The 21151-nt window shown below is 37.6% G+C and overlaps 1 protein-coding gene across 2 annotated transcripts in view; it reads left to right on the top strand.

The window, feature by feature from the left end:
• Positions 1-21151, top strand: part of Plcb1 (phospholipase C beta 1) — a 667876-nt gene that overhangs the window by 18082 nt on the left and 628643 nt on the right. For both annotated transcript variants that reach the window (XM_040746354.1, XM_040746355.1), the window contains exon 2: positions 12764-12841. In XM_040746354.1, the coding sequence (XP_040602288.1) occupies positions 12764-12841 (78 nt within the window). The remainder of the gene's footprint in view (positions 1-12763; positions 12842-21151) is intronic.

A 21151-nucleotide genomic window follows, 5' to 3' on the forward strand; every position in this document is an offset into this window, starting at 1 on the left:
GTCTCCTGTACCAATTCGTTCAAGGGTACCACCCACTTTCTCTTCTAAGAGGTTCAGTGTGGCTGGATTTATGTTGAGGTCTTTGATCCATTTGGACTTAAGTTTTGTGCATGGCGATAAACATGGATTGATTCGCATTCTTCTACATGCCAGTCTCCAGTTATGCCAGCACCATTTGTTGAAGATGCTTTCTTTATTCCATTGTATATTTTTAGCTTCTTTGTCAAAGATCAGATGTTCGTACGTGTGTGGGTTAATACCCAGGTTTTCAATTCGATTCCCTTGGTCTACCTGTCTATTTTTGTGCCAATACCAAGCTGTCTTCAGGACTATAGCTCTATAATAGAGCTTGAGGTCGGGGATGGTGATGCCTCCGGACGATGCCTTGTTGAACAGGGTTGTTTTGGCTATCCTGGGTCTTTTGTTTTTCCATACAAAATTGATTATTGTTCTTTCAAGGTCTGTGAAGAATTGTGCTGGGATTTTAATGGGGATTGCATTGAATCTGTAGATTGCTTTTGGCAGGATTGCCATATTTACTAAGTTGATCCTACCTATCCAAGAGCATGGGAAATCTTTCCATTTTCTGAGGGCTTCTTTAATTTCTTTCTTTAAAGATTCAAAGTTCTTACAATACAGGTCTTTCACTTGTTTGGTTAGCGTTACCCCAAGGTATTTTATGTTGTTTGTGGCAATTGTAAAGGGTGATGTTTCTCTGATTTCTTTTTCAGCTCTTTTATCATCTGTATATAGTAGGGCTACTGATTTTCTTGAGTTGATCTTGTAGCCTGCCACTTTGCTGAAGGTGTTAATCAGCTGTAAGAGTTCCCTGGTAGAGTTCTTTGGGTCATTGATGTAAACTGTCATATCGTCTGCAAACAGTGAAAGTTTGACCTCTTCCTTCCCAATTAAAAGATAATTTTTCAAGCTATCTGTTATGAATATGTAGAAAGGGGCTGGAGAAGTGGCTTAGTTGTTGAGAGCACTGGATGCTCCTCCAGTTTGATTTCCAGCACCTCCATGCCTGCTCACAACTGTTGGCAACACCACTCATAGAAAATCCAACATTTTCTGACATTTGTGAACAACAGACATGCAACTGGTTCACGGACATAGATGAAGACAAAACACCTGTACACATAAAGCAAATACATTTTTTAAAAATGTTGTAAAAAAGAATACATAACGAATATTAGAATAAGACAGGATGGTGATTGCCTCAAAATATGAAGGATAGACCTACCACATGAGCCAGCAGTTCTACTCCTGGGTGTCTACTGAAAGTCTCAAAGAGATGTCCATGCCTCTTTATCCACAGCAGCATTATTCACAGTTACTAAAGCAAGTAATTCAAAGATTCACTGAAGGTTGAATAGATAGTAAAACATGATATTGCTATAATATGAGACCTTAAAAAAGGAAGGCTGTTGGACAATGCTACACCATGAATGAACATGGAGGACATTTGGCTAGTGAAATGAGCCAGGCAGAAAAGGATGCCATTGTATGCTTCCATTTATAAGCATCACATATAGTAATCAGATTTCTTGAGGTAGGAAGTAAAATGGTAGTTTCCAAGTCTGTAGAATAAGGGAATGAATAGCATGTAATATATAATGGCTGTGGCATTTCAGTTTGTGAAGACGAACTGGATCTGCCAGTGGATGGTGGTGGCATGACACTGTATAATATAAGTGTATGTAAATGTAATGCCACTCAACTGTGAGCTTAGCAATGATAAATTTTTGGTTACAACTGTTTTGCTCAATTAAATGCATGCATTTAATCCTTTAGTACATTTTTATTTATAATTATTTTTGTGTGTGAGCATACACTTGTTTGCCACAAGTGGAAGTCAGAGAACAACATTCAGGAGTTGGTTCTCAGCTTTTGATGTTGAAACTCAATGTCTCTCTTGACTAGGACTCCATGATAGCTGGCCTGTGAACTTCTGACCAATTAATTCTACCTCTGTCTTAAGCCTCTTCATAGGCACCCAGACTTTTACACACAGGTTCTGGGCATGCATGGTTCCCCAGGGTCATATTTAGTTTCCTGGGCTTGAGCAGCAGGTGCTTTCACTTCATATCCTAGGACAACACTTGTTTTTTAACTATATCAATATTAGTAGAAAACACTGTTATGTGGCATGCATGTATTAAAAGTGCCTTACTAAAATCACCCTCTTCGATTTTTGCAACTTTCACACATGTGTATCATCTGCTACCCCTGCATTCCTATTCCTGCACAGTGAGGAACTCAGAAAGAGGATAGAGAAACACTGGAAATCAAGTGGACAGCCTCCAGTGCTGAGCTCTTAAAATTAAACTTACAGGGAACTGAAAATCCATTGCTGCTATTCTGCCTATCGTGAGCAAACAATACATGCTTCCAAAGTTATCTCTGTAAGTTTTCATTAAAACTACCTTAGATTATGTAGAGGATAGGATTTGCTGTGGTTAGGATATATATGAAAATGCTGGGAAAAAATGTGGACTTCAGCCAGGGAAGTAGATAGTCTAACTCGAGATCTTCACCTATTCCTCCTCTCCTCCAAATCCAACCCCCTAGTTTCATCCATAGTTCTGCAGCAGACCACATGCTGAGGCTATCCTTGCCCTCTGTCCCCACCTCCAGTTGGTTACACAAATCTTCCCTTCCTAACTTCCCCTCTCCCCACTCATTGTTTTACTCCAGCCCCCAACTCCAGCAGGCATTCCCTGAGAACACACAGGCTATTTGAGCAAGGGAAGCAGGAGGCAACTGCAAATCTTCACCTCTCCCTTCCCATTCTTCCAAGTCCAATCTCCCATTCTTATCCTAGCTCTATAGCAGACCACCTGTTAGGGCTTCTCCTCAATTTCTGCTTCTGTTCTCAGGGGATTAAGCAAATCCTGGTGGAGCATCCTGCTTACCTCCCTTCTGTGAGGCCTCCTCATCCTCCATCTCCTTTCCTAAGTGTCAGCTCCCAACACCTAAAATATGAATTTTACCTAGAACCCGCAGTGCCCACACCTACAGGATCCCAGGCACCACAAAGCCACCACACTCTCCTAAGAACCATAGAGGAAACAGAAACCAAGGAACAAAACACTCACCAACAAAGATTAGAACAGATATCAGCACCTAGAATTATAATCTACCCAAACCCAGATGCCTAGACACTAGCATAGAAACACAATCAATAACAGCCAGGACAATGTCTCCACTAGAGCCCTGCAAACCTACCATAGCAGCTCTGATTATTGCAATATAGCTGAAGCACAAGAGAAATGCCTTAAAATAGCCTTTATGATTATGGTAAAGGTACTTAAAGAGTAAACAAATAATTCTTCAGAGAAATCTATGAAAACACAAACAGTTGAAGGAAATGAATAAAATCGCTCAAGATCTTAAAGTGGAAAAAGAGTTAGTCAATTAAGAAAACCCAAACTGAGAGATGTGGAAATGAAAAATTTAGAAACTAGAACAGGAACTTCAGAGGACAGCCTCACCAACAGAGTATAAGAAATGGAAGGGAGAATCTCAGGCATTGGAGACATTACAGAAGAAATGGTTATCTTGGTCAAAGAAAATGTTAAATTAAAAAGAAAATCCTGAAACATCCAAGGAAATGTGTTGCACCATGAAAATACCAAATCTAGGAATAAAGGAAGGAGAAAAAAACCTAAAGACAAAAACACAGAAAGTATTTTTAATAAAATCATAGAAGAAAATTTCTCCAACTTAAAGAAGCCTACAAAGCATCAAATAGACTGGACTGGAAAAGAAAGTCCCCTTGGCACATAATAATCAAAACACTAAACATACAAAGCAAAGAGAGACTATTAAAAGACGCAAAGGGGAAAGACCAAGTAACATAAAAAGGCAGACCTATTAGAATAACACCATATCTTTCAATAGAGACTTTGAAAGCCAGGGTCCTGGACAGATATTCTATAGACTCTGAGAGACCACAGATGTCAGACCTGACTGCTATACTTAGCAAAGCTTTCAATCACTGTCAATGAAGAAAATAAGATACTCCATGATAAAACAAAATTTAAGCCGTATCTGTCTACAAACGTAGCCCTACTGAATGCACTAGAAGGAAAATTCCAACCTAAAGAGGTTAACTACACATAACAATCCCAGACCAGCAATTCAAAAAAGGGGAAACACACACACACACACAACACACACACACACACACACACACACACACACACACACACACACACACACACAATCACCAGAACACCAAAACATACAAACAAAACCAAAAGCAAAAACAGGACTCAAGAAACTGCTCAGTAGTATCTCTCAACATCAATAGTCTCAATTGCCCAACAAAAAGACACAGACCAACAGAATAGATGAGAATACAGGATATATCTTTCTACTGCAATCCAGAAACATACCTTAACATCAAAGATAGACATCACTCCAGGGTAAAGGGGTGGAAAAATATATTCCAAGCAAATGGACCAAAGAAACAAGCTGTTGTAGTCATTTAAAAAATCTTTCAAAATAGACTTCAAACCAAAACTAATCAGAAGAGATAGGGAAGGACACCACATACTCTTCAAAGGGAAAATTAACTAAGAGGACATTATAATTCTTAATATCTATGGAACAAACACAAAGCCATGCAAGTTCGTAAGAGAAACACTGCTATAGCTTAAATCACACTATGACCCTTACACACCAGGAGTGGGAGGTTTCAGTAACCCACTCTTGCCAATAGACAGGTCATTCAGACAAAAACTAAACAGAGAAATGATGTAGCTAATTGATGTTAAAAATCAAATGAACCTAATAGGTATTTATAGAATCTTTCACTCGAACACAAAAGATCCCCTTCTTCCCAGGAGCTCATGGAACTTTCCCCAGAATTGGCCACATACTTGGAAACAAAGCAATACTCAACAGGTACGAGGAATTTGAAATAACGCCCTGCATGTTATCTAACCACCATAGATTAGAGCTAGATATCAATAACAACAGGAACAATAGAATGCTTACAAACTCATAGAAACTAAGTGGTTTTTTTATTCAATGAAAAATGGGTCAAGGCAGAAATGAAGAAAAAATTAAAGACTTCCTAGAATTGAGTGAAAATAAATACACAACATACCTAAACTTATGGGACATAATGAAAGTGACTCTAGGAGACAAGTTCATAACACTAAGTGCCTACATAGAAAAATGGAAGCTATCTCATACTAGTAACTGAATACCACCCCTGAAAGCTCTAGAACAAAAAGAATGAATCACAGACAAATCCAAATGGAGTAGATGGCAAGAAATAATCAAACTCAGGTCTGAAATCAATAAAATCGAAACAATAAAAACAATACAGAATGATGATCTCCCATGGAAGGCCTCACCATCCCTGGGGAGTGGATGGGGTTTAAATGGGGGCATTGGTGAGGGGCATGGGAGGATGGGAAGGAGAAGGAACTGGGATTGAGATGTAAAATAAGATTGTACAGAGAAACGGAGACTGTTGACCTTTTTTTCTGAGAAAAAACAGTAAGATTGACAAAATCTTATCCAAATTAACTAAAAGGCAGGGAGAATATCCAAATTAACAAAATTAGATATGAAAAGGGAGACATAACAACAGACACTAAAAAAATCCAGAGTATCATAAGGATATACTTTTAAGACCTATACCCCACCAAATTAAAAAATATAAAAGAAAGTAGATACTTTTCTTGATATATACCATTTACCAAAGTTAAATCAAGATCATATAAGCAATTTAAACAAACCTATAATCCCCTAGTGAAATAGAAGCAGTAATTAAAAAAATTTCAACAACAATAATTAAAAAACTACCCAAGGACAGATGATTTTAGCAAAGAATTCTGTAGACTTTCAAAGAAGAGTTATGCCAATACTCTTCAAATTATTCCACAAAATGGAAAGAGAAGGAATATTGCTCAATATCTTTCATGAGGCCACAGTTATGCTGATACCCAAATCTAATAAAGGCCCCCCAAAAAAGGTTAATTGCAGATCAATTTCCCTTAGGAACATTGATGCAAAAAATTCACAGTAAAATACTACAGAGAGGGAGAACTGATGAGCAAAGGGGTTATGACTGGGCTAGATTAACCCCCAGAAACAGCTGAGCTGACAAGGGTTAGTTCTTGAATCCCAGACTGATGGCTGGAAATCCAGAATGGACTTATCAAGACCCCCCTGAATGTGGGTGTCAGTGAGGAGGCCTAGGCAATCTATTGGGCCTTGGGTAGTAGATCAGTATTTATCCCTGGCATACAAATGGACTTTGGGTGTCCATCCAACAATGAGAGCTGCACTCTCACCCTGGACTCTTGGGGGAGGGTCTAGGCCCTGCCCTGGATGAAATGACAGACTAAGGACACCCCCATGGAGGGCCTCGCCATCCCTGGGAAAATGAGAGGTTATTGGGGGGGAGTTGGTGGGAGGGCATGGGAGGAGGGGAGGCAAAGGGAGAGGGAACTGGGATTGACATGTGAAGCAACTTTGTTTCTAATTTAAATTTAAATTTAAAAATAAAAATTAAAAAAGAAAAGAATATACTTGCAAACTTAATCTAAGAACACATGAAAAAGATGTCCACCATGATCACGTAGGCTTCATCCCAGAGATACAGGAATGGTTTAGCATATGAAAATCAATATATATATATATATATTCTATCATATAAACAAATTGAAAGAAACAAACCATATGATGATCTCATTAAATGCAGAAAACACTTTTGACGTAGTCCATCCCATCACTCCTTCATGTTAAAAATCCTGAAGAGATTAGGTATACAACATAATATTGACAGTTTACAGCAAGCCCATAGCCAACATGGAGAGAAATTCAAAGCAATTCCATTTAAATCTGGAACAAGGACAAGGTTGTCCACTCTTTCCATATCTATTCAATATAGTACTTGAAGATTTACCTAGAGCAATAAGATAACTGAAAGAGATCATGGTGATATAGGTTGAAATAGAAGAAGTCCAAGAGTATCTTTATTTGCAGATGATATGATAATATATATATATGTATATATATAAGACCCTAAAAATTCCCCCAAGAAACTCTTTCAACAAATTAACTCAGAAAAATCAGTTTCACAGTCACACAAATGGCAAATGAACTGAGGTAGAAATCAAGCAAACAACTCCTTTCTTGATAGCCTCAAATAATACAAAATATCTTGGGGGTAACTGTAACAAAGCAAGTGAAAGACTTGTATGATAAGAACTTTAAGACATTGAAAAAAGTATCAGAAAATGGAAAATGTATGGTTAGGATTATTATAGTTAAAAATGGCCATCCTATCAAAAGCAATCTACAGATTCAGTGCATTCCCCATCAAAATTCTAACACAGCTCAGCATAGATATTCAAAGAATAATTATCAGCTTCATATGGAAACATACACAGAAATCCATATAGCTAAAACAATCCTAAATTAGAATAAACAAACTGCCAGAAGTATCACCATGCCCAATTTCAAGTTGTACTACAGAGCTATAGAAATAAAAAAGCATTGTATTGGCACAAAACAGACACATCAAATAATAGAATATAATTGAAGCCCCAGAAACACATCCACACACCTATGGGCATCTGATTTTTGGTGAAGAAGGAAGAAATACACACTGGAAATAAGATTGCCCCTTCAACAAATGGTGCTGGTTAAACTGGATGGTTGTACGTAAAAGAATACAAATAGATCCACACCTTGCACAAAGCTCAACTCCAAATGAATCAGACTTTAACATAAACTAGATATACTGAACCTGACAGATGAGAAAGTGGGAATATCACTGAGTTCATTGGCACAGGAGACAACTTCTTGAAGAGAACACTGTTAGCATAGGCTCTAAGGTCAACAATTAATAAAGGGGACCTCATGAAACTGAAAGCTTCTGTATGGCAAAGGACACTGTTGTTCAGACAAACCATCTGTCCACAGAATGGGAAAAGATTTGTTATATACCAACTCCACATCTACTAGAGGACTGATACCCAAAATACATAAAGAACTAAGAAGGTAGATGACAAGAAAACAGTTGAATTAAAAAAGAAATGAGGTACAGATTTAGGAGAAAATTCTCAAATGAAACTCAAATAGCTGAGGAACACTTAAAGAAATGTTCAACATCCTTATTCATTAGGGAAATGCAAATCAAAACTATTTTGAGATTTCATCTTACAACCATCAGAATTGGTTAGATCAATTAAACAAATGAAGATGGGGAGTAAGGGTAACACTCATCTATTGCTGGTGGGACTGCAAAGTTGTACAGCTTCTATGGAAATCAGTGGGACAGTTCCTCAGGGAGATACTAATCAATCTACCTCAAGATCCAGCTATGTCACTCTTGGACATATACCAATTGACCCTTCATTCTGTCACAAGGCACTTGACCAACCATGTTCATTGCTGTTCTATTCATAATATCCAGAAATTGGAAACAACCTAGATGTCCCTAAACAGATGAATAGATAAAAAAATGTGGTCCATCTATACAGTGGAGTATTACTCAGTTGTTAAAAAATGAAACCACAAAATTACAAGGTAAACGGATTGAACTAGAAAAAAATTCATGCTGAGTTGGGTATCCCAGAACCAGAAAGAGAAATATGTTACTTGCTTATATATGGATATAAGTTTTAAGTCAATGATAACCAACCTATAATCCATAGGACCACTGAGGTTAGGTCTAGAATAAGGGTCTAGAGGGGACAAATAGATCTCATTTGGAAAGGGAAATAACTTAGAAAATTATGGATGGATGGGGCGGGGCTGGAATGGGATGACCAAATGGGGAGGGGAAAGGAAGAGAGGGAAAATGGAGGGAATACAGGGAGAGACAGCTAAAATTAAGGGCCATCTGAGGGGTAGTATGGAAACTTAATACAGTGGAGGCTTCTTAAAATATATACATATAGGAAGTTGCCAAATAATGGGGAGACAGATCCCTAGATGGCCATCTCTTGTCACAAATGAAGCGTCCTGTACCAAGATTGAGTTATATCTAACTGAGTTTTTGGCCAAAGGGGTCTCATGCTAATCCCCAAACAACTCAGGCTATTGCCAAGACAGCTCTCTGCAAACTGATGGCAAGGCACATTAGTGAAAACAACACATGCAAAACTCATTGAATACAGACAAGTTAAACTGATGCCTACATAGAGCCTTTTTTCACATATTCTAGCATGTTTGGTACCTAAGGGTATTCTGTATGGTACAAAAAGATAAACATAAATACCAACCCATCTACAAAACCTTGGATTGATATGACATTGTACAATGTTGGCACAAAGCCTGTTGGTGTAACCTACCCATATCTGATTTGACTGAAGGTCCACTCCAAAGATGGAACACATACCTGATCTGACACTGTGTGACAAAGAACCTGAGATTAGATAGCCCATAGACCTAGGGTAAAACCAAATATTGTTGTTCTAAAAAAAAAGTAAAATGTAATAATAAAATGACTCCTAAAGGCATTCTGTTAGACCCATAAATTAGTGCCATGCTCAGCCATTGTCAGAGGCTGTTCCTGAAGCAGGTGGGAACAAACACAGAGACCCATGACCAGACAATAAACAGAGAGTGAGAGACTTTGAAACACTAAGCTCTAGATAGGATGTCTCCATCAAATATCTCCCCTTGGGACTCAGTGAACCACAAGGAAGAGTAGGATGGAAGACACCAAGAAAATGAGGTCCTCTAAATCAACATCATCAACATATGCACTCAGAAAGACTGAGGCACCTTGCACAGGGTCTGCATGGGTCCATACCATATCCTGTGTTTATATGTTATGGCTTCCAGTTGGTTGTTGATATTTGAATAGATTTATAGATTTTAAAAAATCTTATTCCAGTTGGTATTTGAACAAGTGGATATGTTTCTTGTGCCTTCACTTTGTCTCTTTTCCTTCTGATTGCATGTTTTGTCCAAGTCCAATGTGTTAGTTTTTTTATTTATCTTATTATATGTTTTATATCTTATTATATTATATTTCATTGTATTTTGCTGTTATCCCTTAGAATCCTACTTTGTTTGATAATGAGAGACAGACAAGGAGTGGATCCAGATAGGTGGGGGGAACTAGGAGTAGAAGGATGTGTAACTTGTAATCAGGATATATTATATAAGGAAACAAAATCAGTTTTCAATAAAAGGAAAACAATGGCGGTTAGTGAGACAAAATCTCTTGATGTTTTCGTTGTGAACTCTGCTTTAAAATGGCCAAACCATCTCTCCAACCCTAGGAGACACAACATCACACCAAAATCCCTGATCCTCTGTTTTTTACAATCTTTCTGCCCACTCTTCTGCAATTTTCCCTGGGCCTTACATGTAGGAATGTTTTCTTGATGTATCCATTGGGAAGGAGCTCAACAACTCTGTGTGTTCATTTGTTGTGGCTTTCTGTAGTGGTCTCTGTCTATGGCAAGGGAAGTTTCCCTGAAGAGGAGTGAAGACTGTATTTATCTGTGGATATAAGGACAAATGTTTAGAGTGTTAGGGATTTTGCTGGTTTAGTAAATTAGTGCTTGTAGATTTTCCTCCAATAATTGTGTTTCCACAAGACCATCTAAATGTGAGCTGAGCAAGGAAGGATGACAACTATGGACATTTAATGCTGGATGGAGAAAAGCCCATGAAGCCTCAACTCTGCACAAAGGACAACAGGCAACTGAGGAAAGCTCAGAGTGGGAGAGGTGGTCCTCCTGCACCAATCGATTGTCTAGGGCAGAACAGTCAGCCATGAGAACATATATGCAAGTAATCTTATATGGACTCAATAGGATACATTTAGTAGTGTATATGTATCACATGAATGCATGCAGTAACAATTGATAAAAGAGAGGCATGAAATTTGAAAAAGTAAGGAGGAATATATGGGAGGGCTTGAAGAAAGAATTGAAAGGGAAAATGTTGTAATTATAGTACAATCTTAAAAGCAAACATAAAATAACAACAACAAAGTGACAGTTATGTCCTTTCAACCCTACACAAAGAACTATAGACAACTAAGGAATGCTGAGAATGGGAAAGGTTGTCTTTCTTGGGGAAGAGCACAGCAGTTGGCTATCCAATACTAAATGATCAGTCCTGAAAATATGCATTTGAGTAACATTGTGTAGACTGAGAAGTTTATATTTAGGAATGTACATATATACATACACACATACAAATACAAGCATGTAACAATTAATGAAAAGAGGCCATACATTTGAAAGAGAGAAGTATGTGGGAATTTTTGATGGGAGGAAATGGAAGGGAAAATGATGTAATTATGATCTCAAAAAAGTGCATTTTTTGCAAAGACCTGAGTATTTGAGTTCACCACTAAACATGCTCACATGGAAGGGGAAATCTCATGGCTAACTAATGCCTTCCGAGAGAGGGAAAATTTGTCTTACCCCAGCCATGAGCCCCCTACTTGATTATTTAATACCAAGTGGTCAGCCCTGAAACCATATACACACAAGTAACACTAAATGGACTCAGCAGGTTTTACATATATATATATATATACATATATATATGTTGTATGTATATATATATGTATTATATTATATATTATATATGTGTGTAACAAATAAAGGAAAAAGAAGCCATGAATTTAAATTGAGATAGATTAGAATGAGGGTACAGGGAGGAAAAGGAAGAGGAAATGATGTAGTTTTACTTAAGTTTTAAAAATCTATGAAGTCCATATTTGTGTGTGTGCACATGGGTGTGTGCAAGAAGTAAGTCTTGTTGAATATTGCTGGGAGAACAGAATGTATCTCAACAGTGTTCGTTGTTATAGCTCAATGCATATAACCTAGCTTCTTAGCATTGTGCACTGAATTCAGAGCACTATTTGCTTATGATACTTCAGATTAGTATATGAAATTTAAAGCTGCAACAATTTTGTATGCACCTTTCCAAGTATGTGAAAGATGGCCTTATTTACTGTTACCTTGGAAACAGCAAGGCCCAAATGCTATGCTTAGTCTCTTTGGTACAATTAAAAATCATTTTGTGGAGCAAATGTAATTTAAAATATTATCCACAAGCATGGATTTTAATTAACCTTAATTATATAAAATGCATAATGATGGTTAGTGTTAACATTATTTGGAAATCTTAATACAGTTTTCTAACACAAAGTATGCCAATGTCTTTAAAATTTTGTCTTAATCGATGCATGCATTGCTATTTTCTTTTATCCAGTTGTGTGGAGATGTTTTGAATATTGCATAACTGTCAGTTCTGTGTCTGGTAATTTTTTGGTGCATGTGATTGCGTATTTCTAAGTGTTTACAGGTGCCATGATATTTGTGTGGAGGTCTGAAGACAGTACTGGGAGTCAGTCCTCACTTTCTGCCAATTTGGAACAAGACCTATTTGTTGTTCAATGCTGTTTACATCAGGTTGGCTGGCCCAGGGACTTTTGGGGATTTTCTTATATCTACCTCCCATATTGCCTCAGGGGCACTGGTGCAACAGCCAGCTATTACCATTCTTGCCTTTATGCAGGTCCTAGGAATTTGAACTCAGATCCTCATGTTTGTACAACAATCACTTTTACCTGACAGTCATCATATCAATCTTCTGATTAATAATTTTACGAAGTTAAAAATTACCATGTCTACTTTGCTTGAAAATTTTTTTAATAATTAATAACCTTGGAAAATCACTTCTGCATGATTGCTTCTTCAGTAACTTCCCACAGGGACATGAATTGATATGCATGCTTTCTTCCTTCATTTCCTAGGACTCCACTATTGTTACTCCAATTATTTTGAGGACGGATCCTCAGGGATTTTTCTTTTATTGGACAGATCAAAATAAGGTAAGAGATAAGATGTCTTCCTTACATTATCCTGTTGGTTACTTACAAATTATTTGTTTTCCTTATATATAAGTCTACCCATTTAACAGATGACCGTTTGCAGTGTACTTATTGATTCTACTTCCAGGAACTCAGGTTAACAGTCTTAGGACCTAGTGTGAAATGTTGGGTTCACTAAATCCTAGAATAATTGTTGTTTTCTGTTTAAGACAAGACCTCCGGTTTGTGGATTACATTTGGTGAACATGATCCTGGACTTTTATTGTCTTGACTAATGTAGAATGAAGAAAGCTGCTGAGAAAATTCCTTTTGACCTTAATGACCAAAGGTTCAACAGTCAGTCCTTTTTCCCCTCTTTCTTCTGTGCTATATTTACCAGTTTTGCCAATAGTAGCCTGATTTGGTCTTGATAATGTATTCATGTTTGTGATGGCTAACTGTGGTTGTCAACTTGACACATCTCAGGAGAGGGAAGCTCAGTTGAGAAATTGTCTCCTTCATTGTCCTGCGGACGTGGATGTGGGGTATCTATTACTTATAATTGATGTAGTAGAGTCAGGCCCACCATTGGCAGTACCATCCATAGATAAGTGGGCCTACCTATGTAAGAAAGGTAGCCTAACATATGAACTTAGAATCAAGCCAGTAAACAGTCTTCCTCTGGGAACTCTGCTTCAGTTCCTGATTCCAGGTTCCTTCCTTGAGTTTCTGCCTTTGTTTTCCTTGGGTATATACTCTAATCCATAGGCCAAAGAAAACACCCCCCCAAGTTGTTTTTGGCCATTATGTTTATCACAGCAACAGGGAACATACTAGAACAGTGTTAAAATTAAAGCTAAGATTCCTTTAACCTTTTTCTTGAGTTTTCAAGAATTTTCCCACATTAGCTTTCTGCTCACAATACTAAGAATTCAGTAGTTCAATTTTGATAAAGCAAATTTACAATTTCATACTGAATTATTAAAAACTGTTTTCAGACCATAAGATTTGTTTGAGGTTTAGTGGGCAGTTAGACAAGAATATTCATCAGAAGTGGCTATTATTTCAAGATTTACTGTCACCTAAGAGGCCCAGTAGACAGAGTATTTGGGTCTTCTAGGTTTTGACATCTGAAGAGGTAATTTGTTGTTGTTGTTGTTTTTGAGAGTATTAAATACATTTAGAATCCAATATTGTAACAGCTAGTAGCTCCTCAATTGTTGTACAATGGGGTTCAAATATTAGTTTGTGAAACACCACATTATATCCAAGGTATTCTAAGTTCTTGGATAATTGGTCTTAGACTATGCCTTGGGAAGCCTTTTACACTTGTGAGCACAGGTGGTAACTGACCTGGGAAACTTTATCATGAGAGTGTGCATCCTCTCAAGGCCAGCTCTGAACTAGTCAGCTCCCAATATCTTAAGAAGCAAATTCTACCCTAATAGTCCCAGAGTTATATCTAACTACTATCTGTGTGTTCTGAAAGCTTTCATGGCCATAGATGTAGGAGTAAACCATAGAACTTAGGTTAGTGTCAAAAATTATTGGTGGGTAAGATTTCATTCTTAATGCTCATGTTTGTTACTGGGTGTGTTAATCACATTGGCTTAGACATTCTGTTTGGTTTCCTGCTGTTATGTATAAAACAATGACTTGAAAGAGTTTTTTTTCACTCCTAAAGACTATTTTTAGAACAGTCATGGCTATATTTGTGAAAGATTTATTTATAATGCCTAGAGCATTTCTAAAGGTTGGGTGCTTGAACAAGAGACCAGACTGTCAGTTTGATTCTTTCAACTTGTAAATCAAATTTCCATAAAAGCAACAGAATATATTTTGGGGTTTTTAAATAATTCATGGCAACTCAGTAAAGCTCCACTAAAAGACCAATCATAAACATTTCTTTGCTTGAGGAAGAGAAGGGGGTAAGTCCAAAGGCTCTTTGATGCATCTCTATTGTTCGAGGAGCACAATATTTTCATCCAGGAATATTTTCCATGTAGAAAATATCTTTATGTGTTTTATATCAGCCTTTCCCTCTTGGTCCTCATTGTTTATAGCCAATGGGAACAAATAGTGGGGGGAGGGAGAGGGATTTCTTCTGTCTCTTTATTGTTTTTCCTCTTATGGATATTAATCTTAGTTAAGACATGGTAAATTTTACTTTCTACTTCTGATATCTTTAAGTCATTCCTCATTCATTTATCAGTTTAGAGGTTTATTTTTTGGTCAATGATCATATATGTTAGACTCTAAAAGATGAAAGGATTTAAGAAAATAATAATAAAAGAAACTTACCACATTTTCAAGTTTGTCATTTTCTTTCTGGCTTTAAGCCCAGTCTTGGAACCAGATCAAGTGATGTATCCACGTTTTGGTCTTGGACGAGTGTAAACAATGCATTAGAGTCTATGCAGGCTGGACAAACTGTGCACACAAACAGAGGGCAGCACGCCAGGCTTTTAGTTGAAGTTGTATATAAGATCCTTTGAAGGATTTGGGCTGAGTGGTGCAATTATGATGCTCCTTAGAGGAATACTTGTGTAAAATATGGGCTTTTCCTTTTTGGCAGTGCTATAGACATCACAGAGAAAACAATATAATACATTTAAGGTTACAATTTGAGTTTACACATTTGTTTTCTGTGATTGGGAAGCTTACATTGGTATTTAATATAAGATGCTCATCTTTCTGAGTCATCCCCTAACATGCACTGCCTTGGCTCCATGAAGCTTGTGTGGAAGCAGCTTGATTAGCATTCACAGGAAGCCTTCTGAGCTCACAGGCAAGAACGGTGGCTTAAGAACATCTCAGTAGAGCCTTGTTATAAGAGCTTGCCTTGTATATCACTGGAAGGAGCCCACACATTCATGATGTCTAGTATATGTCCATTTCTTTTCATGACTTCACAGCATCTTGTGACAAAGCCACTGTTTTCAAGCAGCTGGCTTCCTCCTGTAGACAATGCCATGCTGTCTTACCCAACTGCTTCTTTGACTTGTCACCATAGAAATGATAGGTGACAAAGAAGACAGACAGCACAAATGATAGGTTTCAGAATTAAAAACCAGTGCTAGCAGTAATTTTTAGAGAGCTGAAATGTGTTTATCGAAACAATGACAGGATATTTGGGTTAGTGCAAGCAGATGAATGTGAATATCACTTTTAGAAATGAATGTTCATACTTTGTTCCATTGCTGGACTTACTTTGACAATTTTTCCACTTACCGTTGATTTTGTAAAGTTTACTGAATATAATTAGCAAAAATGAGTTGCTGAATATGATTATTTTATTTTAAGCACAGTGGTTTTTCTGGTGTAAGTGTAGGGTATGTAAGAAGGATACATTTATTTATAAGTCATGGGTGAGAAGAAGTTCCTGCCCACACCAAGTACCAAAGAGGTTGCCTGTACTAGACTTTGCCACCTGAACACTAGTAATCATAACAGGGAGTGCTAGCCACAAAGTCCATATCACTATGAGAATCTGAGGAAAGGGTCAAGATAGAAGCACCCACATACTCCTATCTAGACTCTGACACAGGAGAATATTGTCTTGCAATTTGATGGCCTGATTCTGTGCCAAGTTTGATGTAAAAATAAAACCAGTTTAGTTCAGATCTGAGAAGCTTAAGAAATTTCACTTAACTTTCCATCTTACCATAAAAGAGGAGCTTTGGGGAAAGGGAGGCAATTACTTAAGATTTAAAAAGGAATGAGAGGGAAAAATTCTACTGTATTTTGATACAGATTTTTTAAATGCAGATAATAAATAAATAATTTCCTCTTAAGTAATACAGTAAAGCACTATAAATGTCTTCAACATTTTCTGATAATCTGATAATCCCAACACTAGTGGGGTTTTTTTGTTGTTGTTGTTTTGGTTTTTTTGTTTTGTTTTGTTTTTCTGAATCAGGAATGAGAGCAATCTTTCTGGTTAATTCTGGTTTTCTTTCCTGGTGTGAACATACATAATTGTGGAAATAATGTATTTTGTTTTGTTCAAATCCATTTTATCCTGTTATATTATTTTTGCTGTTTCAAAACTTGCTTTTGACTTCACAGAATGTCTTAGAGATGTTCATTATGAGGCTATCCCCTTCTTTTCAGTTGCTCTATTGTGTTCTAATATTGGATTGCAAACATATTTAGTGGTAAGAAAGTTCCCATTGATGAATTTTTGGTGTTTGTTTCTAATTTGGGCAACAGCAAACCTCCTATAACATAGAGTAGTGGCCAGCCTGATGCACTGTCTTTGTGGGTATGTGAGTTATGGATATCCCAAAGAGAAAAATTAAAAGTATCATTGCTACTCGGCAGTGGTGGCTCATGCCTTTAATCCCAGCACTCGGGAGGCAGAGGCAGACGGATTTCTGGACCGACAGCCTCCAAAACAATACAGAGAAACCCTGTCTCGTAAAAACAAAAAAAAAAAAGTATCATTGCTGCTTTGAGGCTATACATATCCTAAATTTTTAGTCTTTGGCTTTACCATTGTTTACACCTACATAATCGTAGTGAGACAAACTGTTTTCTCATGCTCCAATCAACACTGTTAGGAAACATTTCAACTCTTGCCTGACTGATGCAACTGTTGTATCTATGTTTTAATCTGCCCTAACTGGATTTGCCAGGAAACGGAGCATATTTTCAGTCTTTACTGGCTATTTCTGTTCTGGGTAATTTGCTACATCTTCTGCTCTTCTGTTGATATTTCTTGTGTTCTAGCTGTTGTGAATTTCACAAATGCAATCTTCTATCTGTGGTTTGTCTTGAATTCCCCAGCATCTAATTCATGCATAACAAAAGATAGCTTGAAGTCTTAAAGTTTGATGGAATCCCATTTCAACCTTTCTTTGAACCAATCATTTTCTTGATTCATCATCCTTACTGCTATAGTTACTGCTAATTGAGATTTGGAATCCACATGTAATGGATGCTGATGAATGGTGTGAGATGGAGCTCTTAATTTGATTTCTTCAAATAGGTCGTCCTATGGGTTGTTGGCTCTCTACACTTTCTAGTTTGTAGCCAGTGAGCGTAGCACCCCACTTCATGATCTGCTTTGGGACCTTCTTCCTGCCTTTGAGGGTGAAGGGTACACGGGACTTATGGCCTGTTGTCACACCTACTTGAATAGCTTGAGATGTCAGTGCCTATGAACTTCTTGGTTGTCATTCCCTACTTCATTCTTAGTTACCTTCTGCCTTTTGCACTTTCTGGTTGAACAAGCACCACCCCTGCTGTTTACCCATGATCTAGACTGTGCATACGTCTATGCCCACATATTCAGTCATCTCTGGGAAGCAGCATTGGAGGAAATGCCTCTGCTACCTGCTCCATCTGCAGCTCTTTCCTCTTATAGGACTTGAAACAGTCTGTGGGCCCCTTGTAGAAAGTGCTGATGACCGATGTTTCTCTAAATGTCAGCTGTAGATACCCTTCTCTTGTAAATTGAGATTTCTATACAGAGTTCAAATGAAAAGTTTAAAAGTTAAATATTTACATAAGCTGCAGTGATATTTTTAAAACAGGAGTCCAGAGCTAAGAAATATTTTAGATGATGAATCATGAACCTCACAAAAAGAATCATGTGATTTCCTATGAAAATCCAGTCTGGTCTCCATAAAGAATGGTGGGCACCTACTTCAGGAAGAACTGCTTTGCCACGGGCTTCCTCTTGGGGCGACACTTGGTGCCTGTATTCTAAGGACATTACTTCTGACCTTTCACATGGTCCTTCAGAACTGACAGCATACTTGAACATAAAGATCTGATTGTCCATTAAGGGATGAAGTTTGCTCACTTTTGCCTGTTGACTTTTCCTGGAGGCTGAGACAATAAACGACATCACCTTAGCAAGTAGCACAATTTATGTGATGCAGGTTTGTGAGCACTGCTATCATTCCCTGGCCTAAAGCAGAGCTCCAGCTGCTGCAGACTAACTGATAGCACCTGTGCTCAGTGCCTTTCTCCATCTTCACTGTCAATGAAGATACATAGAGACTGTGCCAAGTGCACTACCTGGTCCTTGCCCCTCCATAGGACCCCAGCTGTGTTCCAATGTTCAGCTACATCTGTATCCTTTTGCTTTTTCTCCCAGCTGTTAGAAGTCGCTTTGTATTCTCTGTAGCTTCTCAGGATCTGGTGACTAACACCCACCCTAACCAATGAGATTTGATGGGTACATATCACACCTGTACCTCCTCTTGGCTAGGAAAACTCAGAGGCGCATACAGAGTGTTAATTCCTAAAGCGTTCCTGTAGAATAAAGCCCACCAACTTCATTGTTAACTGGTTTGAAAACACCCTATAAGGCTTTCTTCTCTTTCTGTCTCACTCTCACAGTACCCTAGAATGACTTCTAAAGAGTAAACTCTTTTCACTCTACCCCTTGTCTGAGATGTCTTGTTATGGGTATTTAATACTTACCAGGTTAGTGTAGATGCCTCCTGATTGAGAGTGGTAAAGGTATCCCTTAGTTAAGAGCTATTACTTTAATCCATAGCTGGTTTTCCTAAACAGAAAAAATTTAAATTGCCATTGTGGATGCGCCTTTGGGTTGTGATTCTAATGTGTATTTAATGTAACTGTCTAGGCCTTCCCACTTTGCTCATCCAGAAGAAAAGTACTGCTGTGTTAGGATTGGAGTAAAGGTCTGCCGTGAACAATAACATCATGCCTACTGCTTTGTGAACAAACACCTAGTTCTTTGTGGTGGATTTTGCAATAAACAATCTCTGGCTACATAGTTGTTCCCAATGCATTGTTAGGGTCATAAATGTGCTGCTTTGAAAGCCAAGTCACCATTTATGTATGTTTGCATTCTTGTTCCCTTTTTTCTTCCTGGTAACAGTGACCTGCTTTCTATTCAGGCTCATTGTGCTCTTTTGATCTCAAGCATTGAAGCTTGGGTCTGGTTGGACAAACACGATGTTTATGTTTACATTTCATAATGTTTTCGGAACTGAGCCATGGAAGGCGTAAGAAGGGATTTATTACCAGGAGGGTGCTTCCTCTGAGGCTATTTGCTAATAATTATTCCACCATAGGTGAAAGTTTTTTTAGACCATAGGGGATTTGAAGCATCTTATGGAATAAGCTTTAAGATGATTTAGAGGTCTTCAATATAAGAAAAATATTAAAATATCCTCCAGGAGACTCCAATGCTGCATGGTTGCCTGTGTCTTTTTCCTAAGATAATCATTTTAGGATTATCACTTTTTCTCATCCACACTGACTTGATTTGTAGAAATTAGGATTCTGACCATAAGCAAACAGCCACAGATCAGATTGCTAGGAACGGGCAATCTTCATACTCATCAGTTCAATTCCTCATTAAGTTCTATTACTATCAACACCGTCTTCTCACTGTGAGGACCTCCCCTGGATTTTCACTGCCAGAAACACTGGCTAGTATAGGGAAGCCAGGTGTTACTCAGGTTTAGTGTTTGTAGGTACAACTCAAGAATACATGTTATTAGACTGGAATCTTTTACAAATCCTTGGTGGGTAGTGGTTCATGACATTTCGATAGAATTTTGGATAAGGGACAGTTTTTTGAAGTGTATTTTAAGATAACTGTAGTTATGATGCTTGATAGTTTCCTTACAATCATTTTCCAGTATAATAGGATTGTTATGTCACTATCACTGTGTGTGGATACAACAATAACAACACCATGCAAACCATATGTGGAATCTAGAAATATGGTGGCATTCTGGCTTTATATATTCTTGATTCAACTTAATTACAAAACTATGCTTGGTTTTATGAGTTGCTTATATTTAGCTCTTCTCAGTCTTGGAAATTAAATGGGATATTTTCCATACTATGATGCTATTATGGGGGCTTCAATTCTTTTTGATAGAAACATGATTTGAGGTATTGAATTGGAAAAATATGTGGAGGAAATACATTTATATTTTGTTTACAATTTTATTTCCTTTTATGAGGACAATTACTGGCCTTTGTAAGAAACAGAACTACAGATACATGGTACTGACATGAAACTGTGTTAGTTTGTTTGAGCTTCAGATGTGTTAGACAGTCAATGTTCTTGGTTCTTTTGTGGTTCATTTTCTTGCCAAGGCAAGATTGGTTGACACTACTCATGGGGTCCCATCAAGTACTTTCTATAGTTAATCAACAGGATGAACCTCACTTTGGATTTTGTAAAACTAAATTTAGGTCTGCATTTTGAAAGCATTTGTCACTGCACTAAAGACTAAAACAAGTAACGTATCTATTTTGTTGCATTTTCATGCTTGATTATTGTTTATTTAAATAACTTAAAAAGGAGAAGAATACAACCTTTGAACAAACAGT

Source organism: Mesocricetus auratus, unplaced genomic scaffold (assembly GCF_017639785.1).
Source record: "Mesocricetus auratus isolate SY011 unplaced genomic scaffold, BCM_Maur_2.0 Super-Scaffold_100004, whole genome shotgun sequence".
NCBI classification, from domain to species: domain Eukaryota; kingdom Metazoa; phylum Chordata; class Mammalia; order Rodentia; family Cricetidae; genus Mesocricetus; species Mesocricetus auratus.